Below are 23,909 nucleotides of genomic sequence, written 5' to 3' on the forward strand. Positions count from 1 at the left end.
TAGGTAAATATACATACAAGTGACTTGAGCAGGTCATGTAGAGTGGATGTTGGGGGTTGGGGGGTTGACAGATTAAAATTGAAACTGATTTAAAACGTCTAATAAGCGTTAGTTTCACTAAAGATTTTTTTGCATTTATAAACTCATTTTCTAATGCTACCAATCATTTTGTCACCGCCATTCAGCTCAGGGAGGATAGCTATTCGTGTTTCTTCTTTGTATTTCTTTCTAATAACAAGCTTCATTTACATGGTTAGCATGTTTTTGCTTCTCCCTTTAGCATCACTGCATTCCTTGGGACCGATGGCCAATAAATGCATCACAAAAATCCAGTATTGTTCAGCCAATAGAATATCAGTAGGTTCTTGATGCCGTGCTGAAACCAATAGCAGACCAGCATTTTACATGACGTTGACCAATAGCAGAAAGGCATCTTAGGCACCTAACTCGTCTTATGCGTGAACACCGTTTTTGAGCACACAAAAAAATGTGTTCTTGATGTTGTAAAGAAAGGTCTGGAAAAACATCTTATTCATACCGTCAAGCAGGGGTCAGGGAAGCAGGATTCACAAGCTCTTTTCATGAGTAAATCTGGCTCAGAGATCAAATAAGTTATCTTCTCTGTAAGTTTCCTATTTTAGTATATGCGAAGCAACAAAGTAGCTATGTTGTTCAGTCCAAAATATATAAGGCAACATTCCAACTACAGTTTACACTCATGGTGTTACACCAACATACTTTTGGCTGACCAAATGTAATGAATCTTTTATATGGAAGCTCATTAAAGAATGTATGTTCACTGTTTAAACACTTTTCGAGGAAAACTCACATAAAAAACTGTAAACACCCAGAAACACCAGCCAAGCATCCAGAGCCAGTTGCTTGGGAGACAGTGGGCGAATCTCTGGAGTCCTGAATATTTCTTGTTTGCAGTAATTTGAGATATTTTTACAAAATATTTCAGATCGTAACTTATTTTAAAACCATTAATGATGACGAAAAATTTTAATTTTCATTTTTAATTATTATTATCATTCCATGGATTTTATCAGATCATCAAACGTCACAGTGTGAAAAAAAATGTGTTGAATAATTATCTTTTGTCTGGAGAGTGGGTTTTGTGGTTTTGTTTAATTTTGTCCGTCTAAAGCACAGGTGTCAAACAGGCGGCGCGTGGGCCAAATCAGGCCCACCAATGGTTTGAATCCGGCCCGCAAGACGACAGTGAGAGAATCGCAAGAGGAAAATGAGCTGCAGTTTTAAATATTTCCACCGGATGTCCCCAAAGCCAGTTAACACTTGCAAAACAATTGTGGTCGTATTTCTCCATTTCTCTCTGACTCACTTCTTTTTTATTTACCGGTATTTATCCCTCTTTTTCTTTAACCTGTTCACTCTCTCTTTCTCTCTCTTTTTCTCTTTTCTCTTTTTCTCTCTCACTCTCTAACTCTCTCTTTTTCTCTGTCTTGCTCTCTTTTGATTTTTTTCTATCTAATTTACACTTTAATTCTCTCTCTTTCTATTTTTCTTTCTTTCTCACCCTCTTTCTTTCCCTTTTTGACCTCTCTCTCTCTCTCTCTCTTACCTCACTTTGTCTCTTTTTCTCCTGCTGACTCTTTTTCTTTCTGTCGTTTCACTTCTCTTACTCTTCTTATCTTTCTCTTTTCTCACTTTCTTTTTCTCTCTATGTTCATTTCCCCCTTCTTCTCCATTCATATCTCTATTCTGCTCTCTCTTTTTCTCTCACTGTTACTCTGTCTCCCTTGTTCTCGCTATCTGTTAATTGCTCTCTCTTTCCCTCCCTCTCTTTCTCTCTCTTTTTCTCCCTCTCTCTTTCTCTTAAACTTACTAGTCCGGCCCCCCTGAGATTTTTTTTATAGCATGTGTGGCCCCCAGCTAAAATGAGTTTGACACCCCTGGTCTAAAGTCTTTGGGTCCTGACCCCTGTCGTAAAGTGAAAACGTCATATCCTAGGGGTCTGCTGTATTTACGATTACAAACAAACCAAAACAAAAATCAATATAACTATAACCTTATCCTGTCATGTCCAGCATGGTCGCCATGACAACCAACTGGTCCTGCCCCTTGACACCGGCTGTAACAGATTGTCTTAATTGCGTGTGTGATTCTTAAGGGCGGGTTTGGGGACTGCCGGTTGGGAGATCATTGCATTGTTCTGCATTGCTCTGTTTTGCTCTGTTCTGTTTTGTTTGACTCGAAGAAGACCTGTCATGCCCGTTTGTCTGAGTTAGTAACTTTAAGCCTGTTTGTGAGTATTTCCTAGTCTAAGTTTCTGATTGCCTGTAAGCCTGTTTTTGTTTTGTTTTTGTCCCTGCGTGTTGGACAACTTTTATTTTCTAAATAAAAGTAACTGATCGTTACGCAATTGAATTCACCCTTCCTGCCTCCCTGGTCCGGTTTCGTGACATATCCTCCTTGTTTTATAACATTATCTTCTCTGTTCCTTTATCTTCTTGGTTTTTTACCTCACTGTGAATGTGTGAAACTGGAGTGTCATGCCCAATTTCGTTGTCACAATATGTTAACCCATTTTGTAACAATGATAATAAAGGTATATTCTATTCTACTCTATTTTTTGCCTTACCTGCAACACAGAATGTCCCACCGGACTATTCTCCAACACTTCCGCCTCGTAATTCGACTTTTCGAACTTGGGCGAATTGTCATTGGCGTCGGTGATGACCACTCGGAGCAAAGCACTGCTGTAGCGCTGCGGGTTCCCTCCGTCCATCGCCTTGATGGTGAGGTCATAGGAATCCTTCAATTCCCGATCCAAGCTGCCCAGAACTATAAGCTGCGGGAGCTTGCCCCCCCTATCGTCCGCCACTTGTAAACCAAACAGGGTCGTTGCGTCTTCTCCTGCCGTCAGGGCATAATCGCTCACCCCGTTCCGTTCCGAGTCTCTATCGGTTGCTAACGGTATGGAAAACAGCGCCCCCATGATGGTGTTCTCCGGGACGGATATGGTCAGCACCGAAGAAGGGAACTGAGGAGTGTTGTCGTTGATGTCCTGTACTTCGATGCGTCCTTCAACCAGTCTCGGGCTCAGGTTCTGTATCAGATCTGTAACGGATACCTCAAATTCCAGGTAGCAGGGTTTACCCCGGACGAGCAACCGGCAATCTCTTAGCGTCTCTCTGTCGATGGGAATCTCGGTGGTGAAAATATCCCCCGTCTTGCCGTCGACACGTAGATAAGGCGCGCCGACCTCCAGCTTGTACAGATGACCCGAGTCCGGCAGGCCTTGGTCTGCGGCCAGACTGCCAATAAGAGTGTTGGGAGGTTGTTCCTCCTGGACCCTGTACAATATGCTGCCTTTGCCAATGCTGCAGAGCAGCGCCAGCAGCCAAAACAGTTTCATGGATAAATGTCCCATTTGGTCAGGAGAGGATCTTCCTAGAATAAACAAAGAAAAATCCACATTTAAATCAATTAAAATAAGAAATTCGTAACATTATTTCGGGTGATCACATATAGAACACAATTCATTTTCTTAAGATTGCACCCTTAAACAGGGTTGGGTAGGGTTACTTTAACTGGATTACTTTCAATTACTTTTGGATTACTGTCAAGGTGGCCGTTTTGGATGTTAAATCTCTCAGAATTTTCTATTATGTAAATAACTTGTTTTTATATTCCTAAATACAAAAACAATCTTTCTCCCACACACACACACACATAAAACAACGTTTCAATAATCAGTCTAATTATATCTCTTGTACGTTTATCAATCTTATATTCTTTTATTTTGAAGTCGTGCTCATGTGTGGGCTGTTTACACTGACGAATAATAAACCAGGCCTCTTTGGGGGCGGTCTCTTTTTCTCTTTCAACGGACATGGAAGCCTCTTGTAAGTACTTGCTCCTGCTATCAAGTTTTAGTTTTTAACATTATATGTATTATATCTGTGTAAATATAGCCACGAAATAGTCTTAATAATGTCTATCTCTGACAATTACTCTAATACCAAATATGGTAATAAAAGACAAAATAAACTAAATATATATAAAACTACTACATTTTGTGCAAGCTTGAGGAGTAACGGAATACATGGAATGGCAAAAATGATGTTGGCAAGCTGTTTGGATTTATTTTCATTTTGTTTCTGTCGCATTTTATGTTCGTTTTGCCGGAGATCAAAGAGATCAAAGCCAGGAGAGAAAGTTTACCACGTGTTGTGAGTCATCATTTTTTTCATATTTCGTTTCTTTTGTCTTTTATTAGCATATTTGGTATTGGAGTAATCCAAAAGTAATTGAAAGTAATCGGGTTAAAGTAACGCTACCCAACCCTGCCCTTAAAAATAAATTAAACCAATTTGGGCAAGAGATGGTGAATCCACTAATTGGGTTGATTTGTCTAAAAAATAATCATTTTGTCATTTAATGCAGAATGTCTTCCAAAAACAAAAATAAGCATTATTTTTATTTGAAATAACCACGAAAAAATGATTTCAGTTTAAAACCACATTAAAAGTTTTAATCATCTGGTTTCAAACGCAAATGAGACAGACGTAATAAGAGAATATTACTAATTAGACAATTTCTGCCCGAGTTAAAAAGTCCGCGCATAGCAGGTGTTATATTTTAAGTCGAGTGGAAAACTCAATCAGTGAATATCATTTATGTGGTAACAGTATTAAGCCTGTCACTTTTTGGCCTTAACGGTGTTGGATTTTGAGTGTAGCTGGTGACAATTTGAACCCACCGCAGGTGAGGAGCACAGATTTATCCGCCATCCTTTCTATCTGCGTTTGCCCTTTTGTACAATTCAAACGTATTTCCATGTTTCACTGCCGCAGATAAACCACACACCGGAGTCCTTTTGTCAATTCCAACCTTTCAACGTTCGTAATTACAGCGCCATATCTATGGGTCTTTGATCCCTTTTCCCTACAGCCGTTTTTTTCCACTCTCTCTCTCAGCACGATGCAATCATTTTCCTTGTGAGCGAGTGAGGTATTTGTGCTTTAGGACCAGTGTTCCCTCTAAGCTGCGCGCGTGCGCAATTGCGCACTGCTCGCACATTCTCAGCGCACAAGAAAATCTAGCCAGCGCACAAAAATGAGGGCTTAAAATGACTAATTAAGAAGCGACTCAAGTCAAAGTTACAGTGCATGAAGGTAAAAATACACGGGTTCCCCCGATGTTGTGTCCTGAATGCGGTATTTTGAAGTCGAGTCGAAGTAGAACGAAATTGAATAAAGTTAGTAGAGTTTGTCGGGAACCGGCTTCTTCGGCTCGGCTCACTAAAAGGAATCGGCTCTTTCGGGTCCTAAACGGCTCTTCAGGTTGTTTTTGCTTCTTTAATCCCAACATGACCAAATATTATGTAAAACTATGCACAAAATGACTTAAAAGAAGGGGGGAATAGAAGAAAAATGAAAAAAAATACCAAATTGAAAAAGTAGTGAATAGCTGAGAATAAAAGAAACAAAAGGAAGAGAAAAAAACAAGGAAAAATTTAGAAAAAAACGAAAAAAAGAAAAGAAAGAAACGTAGGAAAAAAGTAAATAGAGAACAAAAAGAAAGAAGTAACTCGGAAAAAATAATCACACTGAGACTGTTTTTTAAATAATTTTTTAAAAAGTAGAAAAAAAAACACGGAAAAAAGAAGAAAAAGTTTGTGTTGCATTCAAATAATTTCCAATTATATCAAGTGAATCTTGTTGCCGACATTGTACTTCCACTAAAAAATGTGATTAAGTACAGTTCTGTATCTTGCAACCGACTAAATAAGCCCTCAAAAATGTTAATATCTCATCTCATCAGCCGTACCGCTTATCCTCATCAGGGTCGCGGGGGGGCTGGAGCCCATCCCAGCCATCTCCGGGCAGTGGGCAGGGGACACCCTGAACTGGTTGCCAGCCAATCGCAGGGCACACAGGGACAGACAACTCATTCGCTCATTCACACCTAGGGACAATTTGGACCGGCCAATTCACCTGAAATGCATGTTTTTGGAACGTGGGAGGAAACCGGAGTGCCCAGGGGAAACCCACGCAAGCACGGGGAGAACATACAAACTCCGCACAGGAAGTCTGGAGCTGGATTTGAACCCACAACAGGTTCCCATGACTACGGGACAAAATATATCAGGAAAAAAAAAGAAATGGATATCTTGTGAAAGAATTGTAAGAACAAACGACGTTTGCAATAGTACATGAGTCAATTCATTCAAAAGAGAATTTTTTTTTTTTGCATTGCCGGAAACTCAGCAAAATGTAACTTGATGTCAAGTTTTGGAAATGTTTGATAATGATTTAGTTGCCACACTTGGGATTATGGTTGCTCACTGTTGTTTCAAGCGTTGCTCACCCACTTTGTGTGAACGCTCAGACCCGTAAGGAAAATTAGAGGGAACATTGTTTAGGACTAAGGGCCCGTTGAGGGTGAGGTAGGTTATCAAGGTCCGAGGTTATGAAAAACCGTATGCGGACAAAGACCAGCTTTAAATAGGCCTGTGGGTTTTTTAATCGTAAGATCGTTAGGTTTGATTTTGCCTCACTTCACGCTATTTCAGCTGAGCACCACACGTTAGCGATGCATTCAGCCTTTAAACGATCCGGCGGGGAAAATAATCGACCTGCCCGTTATAAGTACAGCTTCTTTGCCGATGATTTGCCAGGGATGTAAAAGCGCTGTTCCGCCCCCCGTTTGGAATCATTTAGCCACGCAAAGTCATTCATTATTCATCAGCTGATGAAAGTAAAACCAATGCAATCAATTTCCATTGGTGTGACAGCAATTAAGGACCGGAGATGTTTTGCTCCGTTTTGCTGATCTGAAACTTGATTTTATTTCTTTTTAACTGGTATGAGTGAGTTTACACTGCATGTTGCTTCCAGATTGTTCAAATCGGTGCTTGAATTGGGTGTAGAAGTGGTCCTGGTTTGATTTAGCTGACCCACATTGCCTGATCAGAAATTTAACATCACCTAGTGTTCAGGGTTGGGTAGGGTTACTTTAACTGGGTTACTTTCGATTACTTTTGGATTACTCCAACACCAAATATGCTAATAAAAGACAAAATAAACTAAATACGAATAATATCGCATTTTATGTTAGTTTTGCCGGAGATCAAAGAGATCAAAGCCAGGAAAGAAAGCTTACCACGTGTTGTGAGTCATCATTTTATTCATATTTAGTTTATTTTGTCTTTTATTAGCATATTTGGTATTGGAGTAATCCAAAAGTAATCGAAAGTAATCTAGTTAAAGTAACCCTACCCAACCCTGCTAGTGTTGATTCTGAAGGATGAGAGTGCTTTATCTCTCTCCTCCCATCATGAACCAGACCAGGATCAGGACTCAAATCCGCGACGTTTCTCACACAAGCCTTTTATATTACGGGAAATGGGGAGTCATGTACGTTAGGCAGCAGTCTGGCGCGGATTGATATGAAGCCAGAGGCTGACGAGATCGATACCAATTGCCTGAGCGGAAATCGAGCAGTTGGGGTCGATACCGGACAAGACGGGACAGACAGGATTGATATCAAAACAGGATATCGAAAATAAACAGGACAAACTAGATGGGAACGAAATTGGAAACCGATATTAAACAACGGGACAGACAGGATTGATATCAAAACAGGATATCGAAAATAAACAGGACAAACTGGAAACGGTTATTAAACAGGACAAAATAAACGAGAACAATACCGGACAGAAAATACCAACAGGAAACAGGACCGAGTCATAACCCACGTCTTGCGGGGCAGAGGTTCGTTGACGGACTGACAAAGAAGAGTGAGAGCACTGAGATTAAATAGACGGAAAGCCAATCTGTCAACGGGCCACAGCTGGTGCCGAAGGGCGGGGCCGATTGGGCGCCATGGCAACCGTGACACCTCAGTGTGTTCAGATCCACACGCAGGTTCCAAAAGACTTGAAAGAGTGAAGCAAGAGCTGGAGCAAGGAGATCTCTTTGAGATTTTTTATTACAACAAAACAAATGAAAGCAAAAAAGAAAACACAATATACTCTAGGCCTGTGAAATACAGAATGAATTGGGTGTGTCTCAAGGGTCTCTGCAACATGGTTGTGATTGCTTATACAGTATACCCAAGAAAGAAGAATAAAACCTGCGCATAGAGCAAATTTCCCCAAATCCTTTTAAAGAAGTTCAAAGGTCGTCTGGCAAGAGTCACACCCCCACCTCTCAGTAAAATAAATACCGGAGCCCTATCCCCCTAGTGTGAGGTGGCTAGAGTCAAGAACACATTCACATTTTTGACTCTTTCTGGGAGACTCTTTCTGGGACAGATGATCCAGAGGAGGGGATTCCCAGCCCCCTCGCTCAACCCAACTGATGTGTTGCCACATCTCGTTGGTGGTCATTAGGTGACCAAACCCCGGGATTCCAACCCCTAATGCCGAGCGCCAAGCATGGAATGTCATGATTACTGATGTGTTCACCTGCTCCCGCTCATTTGGCGCTAACCGCCGCAGGTTCTGATTGGCTCCCTGTCACTATTTGAACCCAGTCCTGTGAGTCCCCTGTGGTCAGTCCGTCGGTGTATACTAGGCAAGCCTTTTTCGACCCTGACTCTCACCTCTCTTGTTTTTGCGCCCGTCTGTCTCCAGCTACGACCCGTTTGGATCCTGACCACGTCTGCTCTCCCGTCCCGGCTTACGAACTCTTTTTGTCCCCAACTACGTCTACTCTCGCGTTCTGGCTTACGACTCGTTTCCGACCCCGACCACGCCTTGCTTTCCCAGTCCCGGCTACTGATCCGTTTTTCCGTTCCCTGACACCGCCATTGCTCGCTACGGAAGATCCACTTCCGTGTTCGGATCACAATCCGAGTACGGGAGCGACTTGCTTCCCGGGTCCAGCGAACACCCGATCGTGGGCGCAGCCCTTCCTCTTTCCTTCAATAAAACTTGTGAGAAACATAACGCAATTGGGTCCTGTTTCCGTTCTGGTCCTGACAGTGAGGCAATGGGTACTCAGGTATGCAACCGTGACAAACATGGACGCGGCCAATTGGGTGCCATGGCAACCATGACATATCTATAATTAAAAGTTGGGTTAAAATAGGCTGTATGAGGGCACTGAGGGGTCTACACATAATACAATAATAGGCTGGGGGTTTTTTTATAATTTGTGACAATGTAAATAATTTTTCATCCCATTTAGAGATCAAATCTTGTTGGAAATCACACTGACCCATGAGTTAGCAGGCTACTTTCAGAACCTACCACGTTGGTGACCCCTACTTTATTCTATTCTTCCCAATTTTCTGTGTATTACCTCACATTTTAAAACCTGGTTCTTTTAAATAAAGCACAACAACAAGAAAAAACAGTTCTCGTATTAAAATTGCTTTAATTTTCCTCATGTAGAGACCAAATCCTCCCGATTTTGCTTTTATCTCTTTACAGAGCTAATAGGCATGCCTTGATTGTGACATGATTGTTAATGGTTGATGACACTCGTAGCTTAATATCTTCCAGTTGGCCTCTTGCCTGTTTTCCAGATGGCACCATGCCTTGCAGTCACACAAAACTCAGCTTATTTTTCTTCCCTTTGTTTACATTTGAATTCATTAGTGTGTTGTTCACATCCTGTGTCTAGACTGCTTTAGAAAATGCTTGTAGTCTTGCAGCTCTTATACCCTGTATAAGTCAAGTCAAGTCATGTGGATTTATATAGCCCTTAATCACAAAGAGTCTCAAAGGGCTGCACAGATTATTGCAAACTACAGACTATTATGACACCATCCCCTGATCTAAAACCTACATGAGGGCAAGGAAAAACTCAAAAACCACAACATGAGGAAAATGACTGAGAACGTGCCGAAATAAATAAAAGACTACATAAATGAATACATGAATTCCAAAATGCATGAAAAAATATTCAAATAACTAATTGTTTCACAAGCGGCTGGGTGGTTAGCGTGCAGCCCCACGGTGCAATGTTCAAGTCCAGCTATCGCAACCCCCCCAGTTGGAGTTTGCATGTTCTCCCCGTGCCTTTGTGTTTTTTTCCCACATTCCATAACATGCTTATCGGGTTATTTAGTCGGTTCAAATTGTCCCTAGGTGTGATTGAGCGAGTGAATGGTGGTCTCTGTTTGCCCTGCGACTGGCTGGCAACAACCTCAGGATGTCCCTTGCCCACTGCCCGAAGATGGCTAGGATGGGCTCCAGCATCCCCGTGACCCTATTGAGGATAAGCGGTGCACATAATGGATGGATAATTGTTCAACAGAGAAACAAAATAAATTACAAACCGCATTTAAAAACCTTTGGATAGTTCATCTTTAATAAATAAACAGATACATACATCCATAAATACATGTATACATACATACGAATGGGAAAATTAATTGTAAAAAAGTAATTAAAGTAAAGACTTTAAAAAGAAGAAAAGAGAAAATTCTATTAGAACTTTCATTCATTCTGGCAGAAAATTATATACAGAGACGGCCTGGAGAGGGGTGGGCGCCACCAGGCTGTACTTGCCCAAGACACACCACATGAAATGGTTACCCTACAACCCGTGTGGTTAAGGGATCCAACCAACCACCCATTCTTTTTTCTCATACAGACACAGCTTGGAAAAGGATGGGCGCCGCCAGGCTGTACTTGCCCAAGACACACCACAGGACATGGTGCTCCTACGACCCATCTGGTTAAGGGATTCAACCGACCAACCATTCTTTTTTCTATATACAGACACACCCTGGAAAAGGATGGGCGCCACCAGGCAGTACTTGCCCAAGACACACCACAGGACATGGTGCCCCTACGACCAGTGTGGTTAAGGGATCCAACCAACCAACCAACAAACCAACCATTGTATTTTTTTATATACAGACACAGCCTGGAAAGGGATGGGCGCCACCAGGCTGTACTTGCCCACGACACACCACAGGAAATGGTGCCCCTAAGACCCTAGTGGTTAAGGGAGCAAACCAACCAACCAACCCATTCTTTCTTTATACAGACGTGGCCTGGAGCGGGATGGGTGCCACCAGTCTGTACTCGGCCAAGAGACACCGCTGGTACTGGTGCCCCTACAACCTGCGTGGTGAAGGGATCCAACTAACCAATCAACCTTTTTTTTTTCATACAGACACCGGCCTAGAGAGGGATGGGCGCCACCAGGCTGTACTTGCCCAAGACACACCACAGAAATTGGTGCCCCTACGACCCGTGTGGTTAAGGGTTCCAACCAACCAGCCATGCTTTTTTTCATACAGACACCGGCCTGGAGAGGGATGGGCGCCACCAGATTGTACTTGCCCATGACACACCACAGGACATGGTGCCCCTACGACCCGTGTGGTTAAGAGATCCAACCAACCAACCGACAAACCAACTATTGTATTTTTTTATATACAGACACAGCCTGGAAAGGGATGGGCGCCACCAGGCTGTACTTGCCCACGACACACCACAGGAAATGGTGCCCCTAAGACCCTAGTGGTTAAGGGATCAAACCAACCAACCAACCCACCATTCTTTCTTTATACAGACGTGGCCTGGAGCGGGATGGGTGCCACCAGGCTGTACTCGGCCAAGAGACACCACTGGTTCTGGTGCCCCTACAACCAGACAAAGCCTGGAAAGGGATGGGCGCCACCAGGCTGTACTTGCCCACGACACACCACAGGAAATGGTGCCCCTAAGACCCTAGTGGTTAAGGGATCAAACCAACCAACCAACCCACCATTCTTTCTTTATACAGACGTGGCCTGGAGCGGGATGGGTGCCACCAGGCTGTACTCGGCCAAGAGACACCACTGGTTCTGGTGCCCTTTCAACCTGTGTGGTGAAGGGATCCAACTAACCAACCAACCATTCTTTTTTTCATACAGACACCGGCCTGGAGAAGGATGGGCGCGACAGGGCTGTACTTGCCCAAAACACACCGTACTTGCCCAAGACACACCACAGAAATTGGTGCCCCTAATACCTGGGTGGTTAAGGGTTCCAACCAACCAACCAACCAACCATTCTTTTTTTATACAGAGACGGCCTGCAGAGGGATGGGCGCCACCAGGTTGTACTTGCCCATGACACACCAAAGGAAACGTTGCCCCTACGACCCATTTAGTCCCTTATATTTTACTGACCCAAAGTCATTGTGGATTTGAAAGGCTCATTTAAATGATGTTGAGTAGACTATTTTTTACAATAATTATAAAGTTTTTTTAAACACAAGATAAAAACTGCAACAACTGCAAGGACTCTGGATTTCCTTCAACTCAGCACTTTATTCTCCCTAAAAAAATATGATTATCATCTGCCGACCCAGATGGCGTGGTCGACCTGGGCACGTCAGAGCTGATTCAGGCAAATTTTGCCACAAAACTCCGCATAAAAGTTGGGGGGGGTTGTGGGGGCTTGCTTCTAATTGTTTCGAGATAGTTGATTTGAGTATGACTTGAATCGAATGTTTCATCCTTTATTTTATGCGGAAGGAACTTTAAAGGCGCATTGTGTATTATACGACCACTAGATGTCATTGTTTAGTGTCGTGAGAACGAGTGCTACAAAACCCAAGGAAGTGAGTAGCGAGAAACCCTGACTTTGGGTGTGTCATTGGTCTCTGTACTACAAGTCCCAGAGTGCTTTGCGGCACCAGAATATGCGGATAAGCGAAGCTGTTCGTAAGAACAACTAATCAGACTACCCGAATGCCTACCATCGCAATAGGAATACTCAGACTAAGACTCTAAAGCCCCGGTGTGTAATATTTGTCCACTAGATGGCACTGCGTAGTCTAATTTGAACGAAAGACTAGTGCACAAGAGCACAGCATAGCAGCAAGATGCCAGAAAAACATGGCGACGACCTCTAGGTAGGATTCCACTTAGTAAAAGAAATACAAAATTCTCGACCTAGGTTTTTTTTAAATAGAAATTAACATTTATGTATTTTTGCCATACAAATCAATGTTTTTTTAGCTCAGGAGGTAAAGCGCTCGTCTTGGGATCAAGTGGTCGCAGGTTTAAATCCGGCTCCTCCGTGTTATCTGCCGAAGTGTCCTTGGGCAGGACGCTGAATCCCTAATGCCCCCGATAGCAGGTAGTTAGCCGCCTTGCATGGCTGACGTTGCTATCAGTTAGTTAGTGTGTGTAAAAGGTAAAAGTGTGAAGCACATTGTAAAGAGCTTTGGGCGGTCTTCATTGACTTTAAGAGCGCTACATAAACAATTACATTCAGCAAAATAACCTAAATAAATAAATAAGTACATTACTTTAAAACAAATAAATAACATAAAACACTGCCGTGAGGTGTGGAATTGATGAAGAATCATGATATAAGGAAAAAGCATGTGTTTATTCCAGTTTATATGCAAGTTCATGCATTTTCTACTTCAACTTTATTGTGAAATTTGCTATATGAGTCAAGAACCGGAACAGGAGGAGGACCCAGATGCGTGACGTTTCTCACACAAGCATTATTTTAGGGGACATGTGTCAAACTGGCGGCCCGTGGGCCAAATCAGGCCCGCTAAGGGATTGAATCCGGCCCGCCAGATAACACTCAGAGAAGCGCAAGAGAAAAACAATCCTGCAGGTTGAAATATGTCAACTTGATGTCGCCAAAGCTAGGTGCCTCTCACAAAGACACTGTAGCTGTATTTATTCTCTCTCTCTCTCTCTCTCTCTCTCTCTCTCTCTCTCTCTCTGTCTCTCTCTCTGTCTCTCTCTCTTCCTCTGTTGCTCTTTGTCTCTCTCTCTGTGTCTTTTCAACTTCTTTTGCTCTAACTTCCGTTTTTCCTTTTCTCTCTTTTCTCTTTCTGTCTTCCTACCCTTCGCGCTTTCTTTTCTCTTGTCTCTCCTTCTGTCTTTCTATTTCTCTTTGGATTTCTTTCTTCCTCTCCATTTCTTTTCCCCCTCTCTCACGACTTTTTATCTTTTGTTTCTCACGGTCTCTCCCTCTCTCTCTCTCTTTGTCCCGCCCTCTCTCCTTTTCCCTCCCTCGTTCTCTTATTTCTTTATCACTCTTTTTCTTTCTCTTGAATCTACTAGTCCGGCCCCCGACAGAATGTTTTTTCTATGGTGTGGCCCCGGAGTTCAAATGAGTTTGACACCCCTGTTTTAGCGGAAATGGGGCAGTCATGCATGTTAACCCAAACGCCAGTGATTTGGCAATCGTTGGTGGGAAGACGTAAGGCAGCAGTCTGGCGTGGAATGACAGGAAGCCAGAGGCCGACGAGATCGATACCAATTGCACGAGCAGATATCGGACAGATGGGGTCGATATTGGACAGGTCGGGACAGATAGGAGTGATATCAGGCACTGGAGACTGGAGTCCAATAACAAGCAGGACGAGATAGACGGAAACGATACGAGACACTGGAGATCGAAATTAAACAGGACAAACTAGACGGGAACGCTACCAGACACTAAAGATCAATATCAAACAGAACAAAATAGCTAGGAATGATACTGGAGATCGATATTAAACAGGACAAAATAGACGGGAACGCTACCAGACTCTAAAGATCAATATCAAACAGAACAAAATAGCCAGGAATGATACTGGAGATCGATATTAAACGGGACAAAATAGACGGGAACGCTACCAGACACTAAAGATCAATATCAAACAGAACAAAATAGCCAGGAATGATACTGGAGATCGATATTAAACAGGACAAAATAGACGGGAACGATACCGGACAGGAAACACAAGCAGGAAACCGGACAGAGTCAAAACACAGGTCTTGCGGGTGCAGAGGTTCGTTGACGGACTGACAAAGGGTGAGTGAGACCACTGAGCTTAAATAGGAGGGAAGCCAATCAGTCAACGAGCCGCAGCTGGCGCCAAAAGGGCGGGGCCAACTGGGTGCCATGGCCAACCGTGACAATATGGACAACATGCAGTAGATATACTGCACAATAAAAATAGCCAATACCACCAAGAATAAATAGCAAGTTTTCTTTTGTCTTTTTGCTTACTATTCAAATCAATAGTATTTTTTGTAATGAATGAGGGGTTCTTTACCATTAGGAGGCGCTCAATAGTACCCAATGTCCCTTAAAAAAGCTTTTTAATAGGGATAGCCAATAAATGAGAAGTAGTCTAACACAATAACTTTGCCGGCCAACTTTTGAAAAAACATCCTATTATTCGGGGTTGCCTTGGCAATTAGATAAAAGCCATGCACCTTATTACAATCCAGCCAGCTTTCTTTTCATAGTGACGATAGTTTTTTTTTTTTTGCAAAGGGGAAAAAATCACTTTTGTCTGACTTTATTAAAATGACTCCAATATAATATCCTCGCCGCCATCTTCCGTTGCAAAAACACAATGATAATGTTGAGCGTAGGAGAGAGGCCGTGCGCTACACGGCTTTCTTTTTTTCTTTTTCTTTTTCTCTTTTTTTTCGCTTTTCCAGAGCTCGGTTTAACTTGGTAGAATTCATTTGCCGTTTTACGTGCCACCGAAGTTTAACAGTGACCCGAAGAAGTTGAACAGTAAAAACAATATGAAATACGGTGCCAAGTATAACAAAACGCTGTTTGACTTGGAATTCACCCACAGGAATACGATTGATCTTAATACTAGGAGGGCACGATGACTGTTTCCTGCCGATACGATGACTGATAAAACGCCGCGTCCGTAGATTGACATCAATACTGCTAAGCGATAACATATTTAAAAGGCATTCTGCTGCTACACTTATGTGTCTTTATTTTAGTTTAACATTAAAATAACATTTTACAACTTTGGTAAACAAAAAAAGAGTATACCTGTGTCCAATGTGGCCAGTGAGACAATACTAAGGGAAGCACAAGAGAAAAATTAGCTGCAATCATGTCAAACAATGACTTGCAGTTTTCAATATATCCACTGGATGTCACCAAAGCTGAGCGTCACTGTAGCTGTTTTTTCTGAATACCATTTATTAATCAGAGAATATTGAAGAAACTCCATCTCCATTATCTGCACCGCTTATCGTCAGTAGGGTAGCTGGGGTGCTGGAGCCCATCCCAGCTATCTTCGGGCAGTGGGCAGGGGACACCCTGAACTGGTTGCCAGCCAGTCGCACGGCACACAGAAACTCACTCACTCATTCACACCTAGGGACAATTTGTAACGGCCAATTAACCTGACATGCATGTTTTTGGCATGTGGGAGGAAACCGAAGTGGCCGGAGGAAACCCATACAAGCACAGGGAGAACATACAAACTCCACACAGGAGGTTTGATCTCATGACCTCATAACTGTGCCGCACACGCGCTAACCACTGCGCCAATGTGCTACCCTTGAAGTAACTCATCCTGATGTAATTTTACTTAAAATAAAAGTCACAGACATGCTGTTTAACACATGGGTGACTTTACACAGGTTTCTATATATTTTCTAGTACCGTCCACCAAAATGTGAAAAAATGCTCTTTTTCTCTTTTTTGACCCCATCTCATCTCATTAGCTGCACCGCTTATCCTCAGTAGGGTGGCGGGGGTGCTGGAGCCCATCCCAGCAATCATCGGGCAGTGGGCAGGTGGCAGTGGGCAGGGGACACCCTGAACTGGTTGCCAGCCAATTGCAGGTCACACAGGGACAGACATCTCGCTCGCTCATTCACACCTAGGAACAATCTGGACAGGCCACTCCACCTGAAATGCATGTCTTTGGGTATTTCCTTATTTTTTTCAGTCAATGGAGAGGGGAAAAGGAGTAGATGGGTAAACCTGTCCACATGCCTGGGTTTTGCCAGGCCTAATGGCCAAGAAGACAAGGCCTCCTTTGTCTCCATCGTCCAAAGGGGGGAAGGACTTCCCCTTCGAATGCGCGTGAAGGAAAAGAGAGCAGAAGCCTTCGCGCCTATCTTTTAAAGACTGTTGATGTCACTCCTTGGAGGCGTGTTCTGTCACATGCGGGAGTTCTTGTTGATACTTTTCAAAATAAAGTTTCACTTAAAGTTACACTTTGGGGTTTCAAATTATACACCTGGTCGCTTCCTGTGAATGAATTGTGAGTCTTTCGAGGTGTTGGCAGAGTCAGTGGTTAGAAAAAAGGTTAGGGGAAATGGATTTGTGGCAGTGTAGTTCCTCTACAACAAACTGTACCTTTAACTTTCTTGTTACAGACGATGATCTGCATTTATATAGCGCTTTTCAAGTCAATGACTTCCCAAAGCGCTTTACAGTGTGCTTCAAACTATCATCCTGAGGGCTAGAAATGGACCACAAATCTGATAACCCTGATTTAACTCATTTTCAATAAAAACAATATTAATCAAAGTGCCAGAAAAATCCTTTGGAATGACGGGAAATTAACTTTTTTGAGCTCCCATATTAAAATGCCAATCCCTCATTCAAGTGATCATTTTTCATTTTGCCGAACCCAAAAAAAAAGAACAACATATTTGATCCTATCGGATGAACATTCATCACGCTGCATAATCTCACACTGCGATCATGCAATTGTCCAGATGATTCCCTTTGAGCGGTTTGGTGGAATACTATGGAAACATGCAGTTTGAATTCAAAATGTTATCTATCTCAAAACGTGCTATTTGCGTTATCTTCTCTGGAAATGTTTAGCTGTGCTGTGAAATCTGATTTTCCTCTAAAAATGGGGTTTCAGGACCCTGGAGAGTGCAACCGGGAGGCTTTCCATACAAAGAAACCAGAACCTGAGAAAAAGCGAACTAATTAAAAGTATGAGGGTGGTAAACCACAAGAGACAATATGGCACAGCGCAACCGTTGCTGGGCTGTCCCGCCGTCCCCCAAATTCACCTTGTCACCAATCGATGATCTGAATGGATCAGGATCGCTCTGAGTGGGAGCAAAGTATTTTCTGGCTGCCTTGCTATGTGTCACTTGAGAGGCAATTGGTGAAAGCGCTTTGACTGATCCACAAACTGCCAGGAATAATAAATATCCAATGTACTGACGCCTTCACTCTAACCGGTTTAACTAAGAAAAGTGAGTACCGGTAACTCGATACACGATCACATGAAGTAAAAAAATAATAATACTCAATTACTTCATCAAATATATACATTTATAAAGCAGAATTAACAAGTGTGTTTCATTTGACCATTAGACGTCGCCATATTGAGTAGTGCAACCAAAAATAAGTGCTAAAAAGCACAAATAATAATACAAACTCCAGACATTCAGTGTCCAAAATGCACTTTTTTACCTTTCGTTTTTGCACAGCCTTTTTTAGGGATTTGGGGAGCAGCAAGATGGTGGACAGGTATGTCAGCTGCCTTTAGGTGAGGCGCATTTTATGTAAAATTATTGCATATTTATCAATTAGATTTTTTTTAAAGCACATTTCAAAAAACGGATCTATGTATTTTTTAAATCAATGAAATTTCTTTGACGAAATACGTTTTTTTTACCATGGCAAAAGTTATATACATTGTCCGTTGAAAAATTTAAAATTGTATGTTTCTTATTATTTCAAATGATTTTAGCCTATTTTATTCTTGATATTTATTTTGAATAGAGATGCAGATGTTATGATACCCGAATTAATAAATCCATATAAATAAATCAAAACCAAATTATAATAAACACCAAAGTATTCAAATACCAATATTCCACTCTTAGATCAGTTTGAAAGAAAATATACAAAATGTGTTACAACCCTCGAATAATAATAAGATAATATATATATATATATATAAATATATATATATATATATATATATATGTATATATATATATATATATATATGTGTGTATACAGTATATAAGAGAATGCTAATTAACCTGGTACGTTTGTTTTGTCTTTGTTTTGTTTATTTTTTGTTTCTGTTTCTTTAAACGGTGTTTTGGGTCTAACCCCCTCAGAATAAACTAAAAGATTATATTGAGATTAATTAATCCAGAAAAATGTGATCACCTTGACATGAATACAAGATTAGTCCATTTTAACCCATTTTGGGCAATTTGGGGGTTTACTATGGTAAACATATGCGTTGTTAGTGTAAAATAGTGAAAAAAGAACATTTTTAAAATGGTTAGGTTAACATAAATAAATGAATAAATAAATAAATAAATAAAGTTTTGGTTTTTATATGCAGTTCTTTTTGAGTGTAAACTCTAAAAACACTTGGGTCACAAATGTGACTATCGCAAAAATTGGGTCAATATGACATATTTTTGGGGTCGTTTTACAAAGTTGACCCAATTAATTGAGTTGTTCTAAACAAAAGGACTTTATTTTAATTAGTATAAAACAAATCCGTTTCGAGTGGTGTTATTTTAACCACTAAAGAATTTGTTCAGTCAAGTCAAGTCATGTTTATTTGTGACGCCCTTAATCACAAGGAGTCTTAAAGGATTACACAGACCACAGATTATTGCAAACCACAGACTATTATTCCACCATCCCCTGATTTAAAACCTACATGAGGGCAAGGGAAAACCTCAACATGAGGAAAATGAAAAAACGTCGAGAAGGGACTGCACAAGAGGTAATTCCCCTTCCAAGATGACCAGGCCAAAATTGATGTTGCAATAACAAATAATACACAGATATTGTCAACATAAAATATAGGTTATTCATAAGCTATAGAATGGAAGTGTGTTTTAAGCCTAGATTTCAACAGTTCCACTGAAGGTGCCGATCGAATCTCAGGGGGGAGAGCGTTCCACAGCACCGGGGCCCGAACTGAGAACGCTTTTGAACCTGCGGTTGTCACGAAGCGGGTCGGGAAGCAGGAAGTTGGAACTCATTTGCGTAGACGATCCGTCATTTTAATTGAGAAAGAAAAGTTGTCCAACACGCAAACGGACCAAAAACAAAACAAAGCAGGCTCAAATGCAGGCAAAACTTCAGACTAGGCATTTAACGGGATTAAACAGAAATTGCAGGAATCTCTCAAAATGTTACACTGAAGTGCAACAAAGTCCAACAAAGCACAACAAGAATTAACAGGTATCAACAGGCAGGTTTTCAAAAAGGGTAAACAACGATCTCGCAAAGGGCAGTTCCAAAAGGCGCGTTTAAGTACCCATAGGAGCAATAAGGAAAGCTGGTGTCAAGGGGCGGGGCCAGCTGGGCGCCATGACAACCGTGCAGGACATGTCAGCGGTTCTCTTCTTGGCTCTTGGGATTACGAGCACCGGAACATAGGGGAAATTTCAAACATAAACATTTTTTTATGTTCACTTTAAAAATAGTTTGGGTTAAAATTGGACGAACCCAATAATTGAAATGAAATGAAATGATCTGCATTTATATAGCGCTTTTCAAGTCAATGACTTCCTAAAGCGCTTTACAGTGTGCTTCAAATTTCCCAATAGCGGCCTTGTATTGCAGCCATGTAAGACGCTAACCTGCTTATTGGGGGTATTAGGGGTTCAGTGTCTTACCCAAGGACACTTCGACATGTAACACGGACGAGCCGGGATTCGAACTGGGATCCCTTGATCCCAAGACGAGCGCTCTACCTCCTGAGCTACTGCCGCCCAAATTAAATAGGACTGATTAACCCAACGCACTGTGTCCTTTTACAGAAAATAACCTTTGCATTTTTCCATCCATACATCCATCCATTATCTGCACCGCTTATCCTCAGTAGGGTCGCAAGGACGTTTGCGTTTTTGTATAATATAATTCTGAAAAAAAAGAGTGTTTTTTTTGTGAAAATATCACTTCCCCAAATTGGTCAATTTTTTTTAATAAGAACTCTCGGTCATTCTGTTTAAAAAAGACCCAACAGGGGTCATTTTGTAACAAACAACTCGGAAAATTCGTTTTGGGTGGGTCCCATTTTTGACCCAACTGTCTTTAAAGTGCAAAAAAAAAAACATTATAGGGAACACACACAAGCTATTTCCCTTCTATCTTCCTCACAAATTCCTCGTGAAAACACAAACACTGTGAACACTACCACTCCACTTGTTCAGCGCCTGGAACAACGCCAGGCCTCCCCCAAGGCTTCTGTGCCTCCGGTGTTGTCTCTAACAGCTACGTTCCTTGCAGCAACACATCACGTCGGCTGCAGACTGATTGATTCTCACCCGGGGCCCTTGCAGGGGAGCGTGACTGCCGTGACCCCGGGGCCCGGAGGCACGTTTCGAATCCTAACCCGGAGTCTATCATCAACTTTTAACAACGGATCACACTGGCCACTGTCGGTGTCCCGGGAGAGATCCGCTTTCAAAGCCTTATTGCGGGGACGGGGCTGACCTTGGTGGTAACAAGGAGGCGTTAGGCGAGTGTGTAAGCAATATTGATACTCTGGAGTTCTTTGCCACCTTGGTAAGTCTTTTGTTTGCAATCTTATAACGGACTCATCAGAAGAGCGATAAAAAAGAACATAAAGATTTTGCAGCACATTTACTACGTTGACATGGCCGATAGTCCGACTGGGATCAGAAGTCGGAGCAATCCGACGTGTTTCATGCTTAGAGACAAACGATTAGAGTATATCGATTCCATCATCGCATAATAAATGATGCTCCCGGATTTAGAATAGAATAGAATAGAATAGAATAGAATGGAATAGACAATAATAGAAAATGATAGAATAGAATAGAATAGAATAGACAATAATAGAAAATGATAGAATAGAATAGAATAGAATAGAAAGTAATAGAATAGAATAGAATAGAATAGAATAGAATAGAATAGAATAGAATAGAATAGAATAGAATAGAATAGAATAGAATATGGCTGGCAACCAGTTCAGGGTGTCCCCTGCCCACTGCCCGAAGATGGCTGGGATGGGCTCCAGCCCCCCCCGCGACCCTAATGAGGATAAGCGGTACGGCTAATGAGATGAGATGAGAATAGAATAGAATAGAACAGAAAAGAATAGAATAGAATAGAATAGAATACAAATGAAAGTAATAGAATAGAATAGAATAGAATAGAAAAGGAAAGGAAAGAATAGAATAGAATAGAATAGAATAGAATAGAATAGAATAGAATAGAATAGAATAGAATAGAATAGAATAGAATAGGAAAGGAAAGGAAAGGAAAGGAAAGGAAAGGAAAGGAAAGGAAAGGAATGGAAAGGAAAGGAATGGAAAGAATAGAATAGAATGGAATAGAATAGAATAGAATAGAATAGAATAGTATAGAAAAGACAATAATAGAAAATGATAGAATAGAATAGAATAGAAAATGATAGAATAGAATAGAAAATGATAGAATAGAATAGAAAAGACAATAATAGAAAAAGATAGAATAGAATAGAATAGAATAGAATAGAATAGAATAGAATGGAATAGTCATTATTGTCCTTGATAAAACCATTGCAAACATTGTCTGCAATAATATTACACATGGCATTCCAACAAATACACATAATAAAGGGAAATACATTTGATCAAAGAATGTCAGGATAAATAGGTAAACATATTCATAAAGTAGTGCTTGGAGACTGGTTGTAAGTGCCATTTTTTTGTCATGAATAATAGTGCAGTGTAGAAATAGTGCGAATAAAACAGTAATATTTAGCATCAAACTCATTTTTCAAACAATGGTTAGATATAGATTTTTCATATTGTTGCTCGATGACTTCATAAATGTCCCTCCTGTTTAATCCAAATGGTAGCTTCATTGCTGCGTCCTGTCTATTAACAAGTTGTGCTTGTATGTAGCTTGCCAGAAGCATAGGCTGACACTAACTATGGATGGATACAACTGTGGCATGTTTTCTCTGGAGGCAGTAAATGTAATAGAAACGTCCCAGTTGAATCAACCAATACACCTGATGCTGTTTCAGCAAATAAACCAAAGTTTGCATGTATCATTTTTCTCCGTACTACATTCCCACAGTGCTTTGAATCATCAAGATATCCTAAAAATATCAGATTACCTGTATTCGTATACACACAGGAGAAACTGGAAAACGAAAGGACTAACTTTACCTTTGTAATAGAACTACTTGCAGTCAGACTTAGACCTCAAAGGGACACTGTGCAATATTTGACCACTAGATGTCACTGTAGTGTGTAGTGCAACCGAAAACGGCTGCTACAAAGTTCAAGGAAGAATACAAACTGCAGATACTCAAAGTGACCAAACCGCGCCATATATCTTCTCAATTTTTGCCCCAGTTTTACGCAAGGTTTTTGGTGGTACTCTAAGCAGGAAAATGGCAGAGATTGATTTCAGCTCCCTCTAGGTGAGCCTCATGTGATGTCAAATAAAGACATTTTTGGGGCCCACAACTATTTTGAATAATGCATAGTATATGCTAGTCCATGGATTTTGGCTTATTCTTCATATCAAACCTTTTTATTTTTACACAATAGGGCCCTAATAGCTCAAAATGTCCCTTTAATTGGATTTCTGAGGGCATTCACTTTATTGTAATACTGAAAATGTTCCTTTTCTAATCGGATTAGTGCCAGCATGTAAATGTACCTATTGTTTGTTTTTTTTGTCATAGTTAAATTTAAGTGGTTAGTAGAGGGCCTCCCAGTGAACAAAACAAGCAACTGCAGTTCATTGTAGTGTTTAAAACAAGGATGTCAAACTCAGTTTGGCTCTGTAAAATACTGCAAACTCTTAATATTTATCCTTGGCTTTCATTTCTATGCTCTATCATTCGGCCTAATTAAGTAGCCTACCCTACATATTATAACCGCTGTCAGGAACCGGAACAAGAGGAGAACCCAAATGCGTGACGTTTCTCACACAAGCCTTTTATTTTACGGGAAATGGGGAGTCATGCACGTTAGGCAGCAGTCTGGCGTGGAATGACAGGAAGCCAGAGCCCGACAAGATCGATACCAATTGCTCGAGCAGATAACGGACAGATGAGGTCAATACCGGACAGGATGGGACAGACAGGATTGACATCGAAACAGGATATCGAAATTAAAGAGGACAAACTAGATGTGAACGAAAACTGGAGAGAATAATAAACAGGACAAAAATAGATGGGTACGATACCGGACAGGCAACGCCGGACAGAGTCAAAACCCACGTC

At 41.3% G+C, this 23,909-nt stretch overlaps 1 protein-coding gene across 1 annotated transcript in view; it reads right to left on the minus strand.

The window, feature by feature from the left end:
• pcdh1a (protocadherin 1a) overlaps nt 1-23,909 on the minus strand; it is a 174,915-nt gene that overhangs the window by 145,624 nt on the left and 5,382 nt on the right. The window contains exon 2 of the mRNA XM_088321315.1: nt 2,606-3,417. Within this exon, the coding sequence (XP_088177441.1) occupies nt 2,606-3,397 (792 nt within the window). The 5' untranslated portion in view covers nt 3,398-3,417. The remainder of the gene's footprint in view (nt 1-2,605; nt 3,418-23,909) is intronic.

Source organism: Urocampus carinirostris, chromosome 17 (assembly GCF_059441175.1).
Source record: "Urocampus carinirostris isolate Australia breed hairy pipefish chromosome 17, RoL_Ucar_1.0, whole genome shotgun sequence".
Taxonomy (NCBI): Eukaryota; Metazoa; Chordata; class Actinopteri; order Syngnathiformes; family Syngnathidae; genus Urocampus; species Urocampus carinirostris.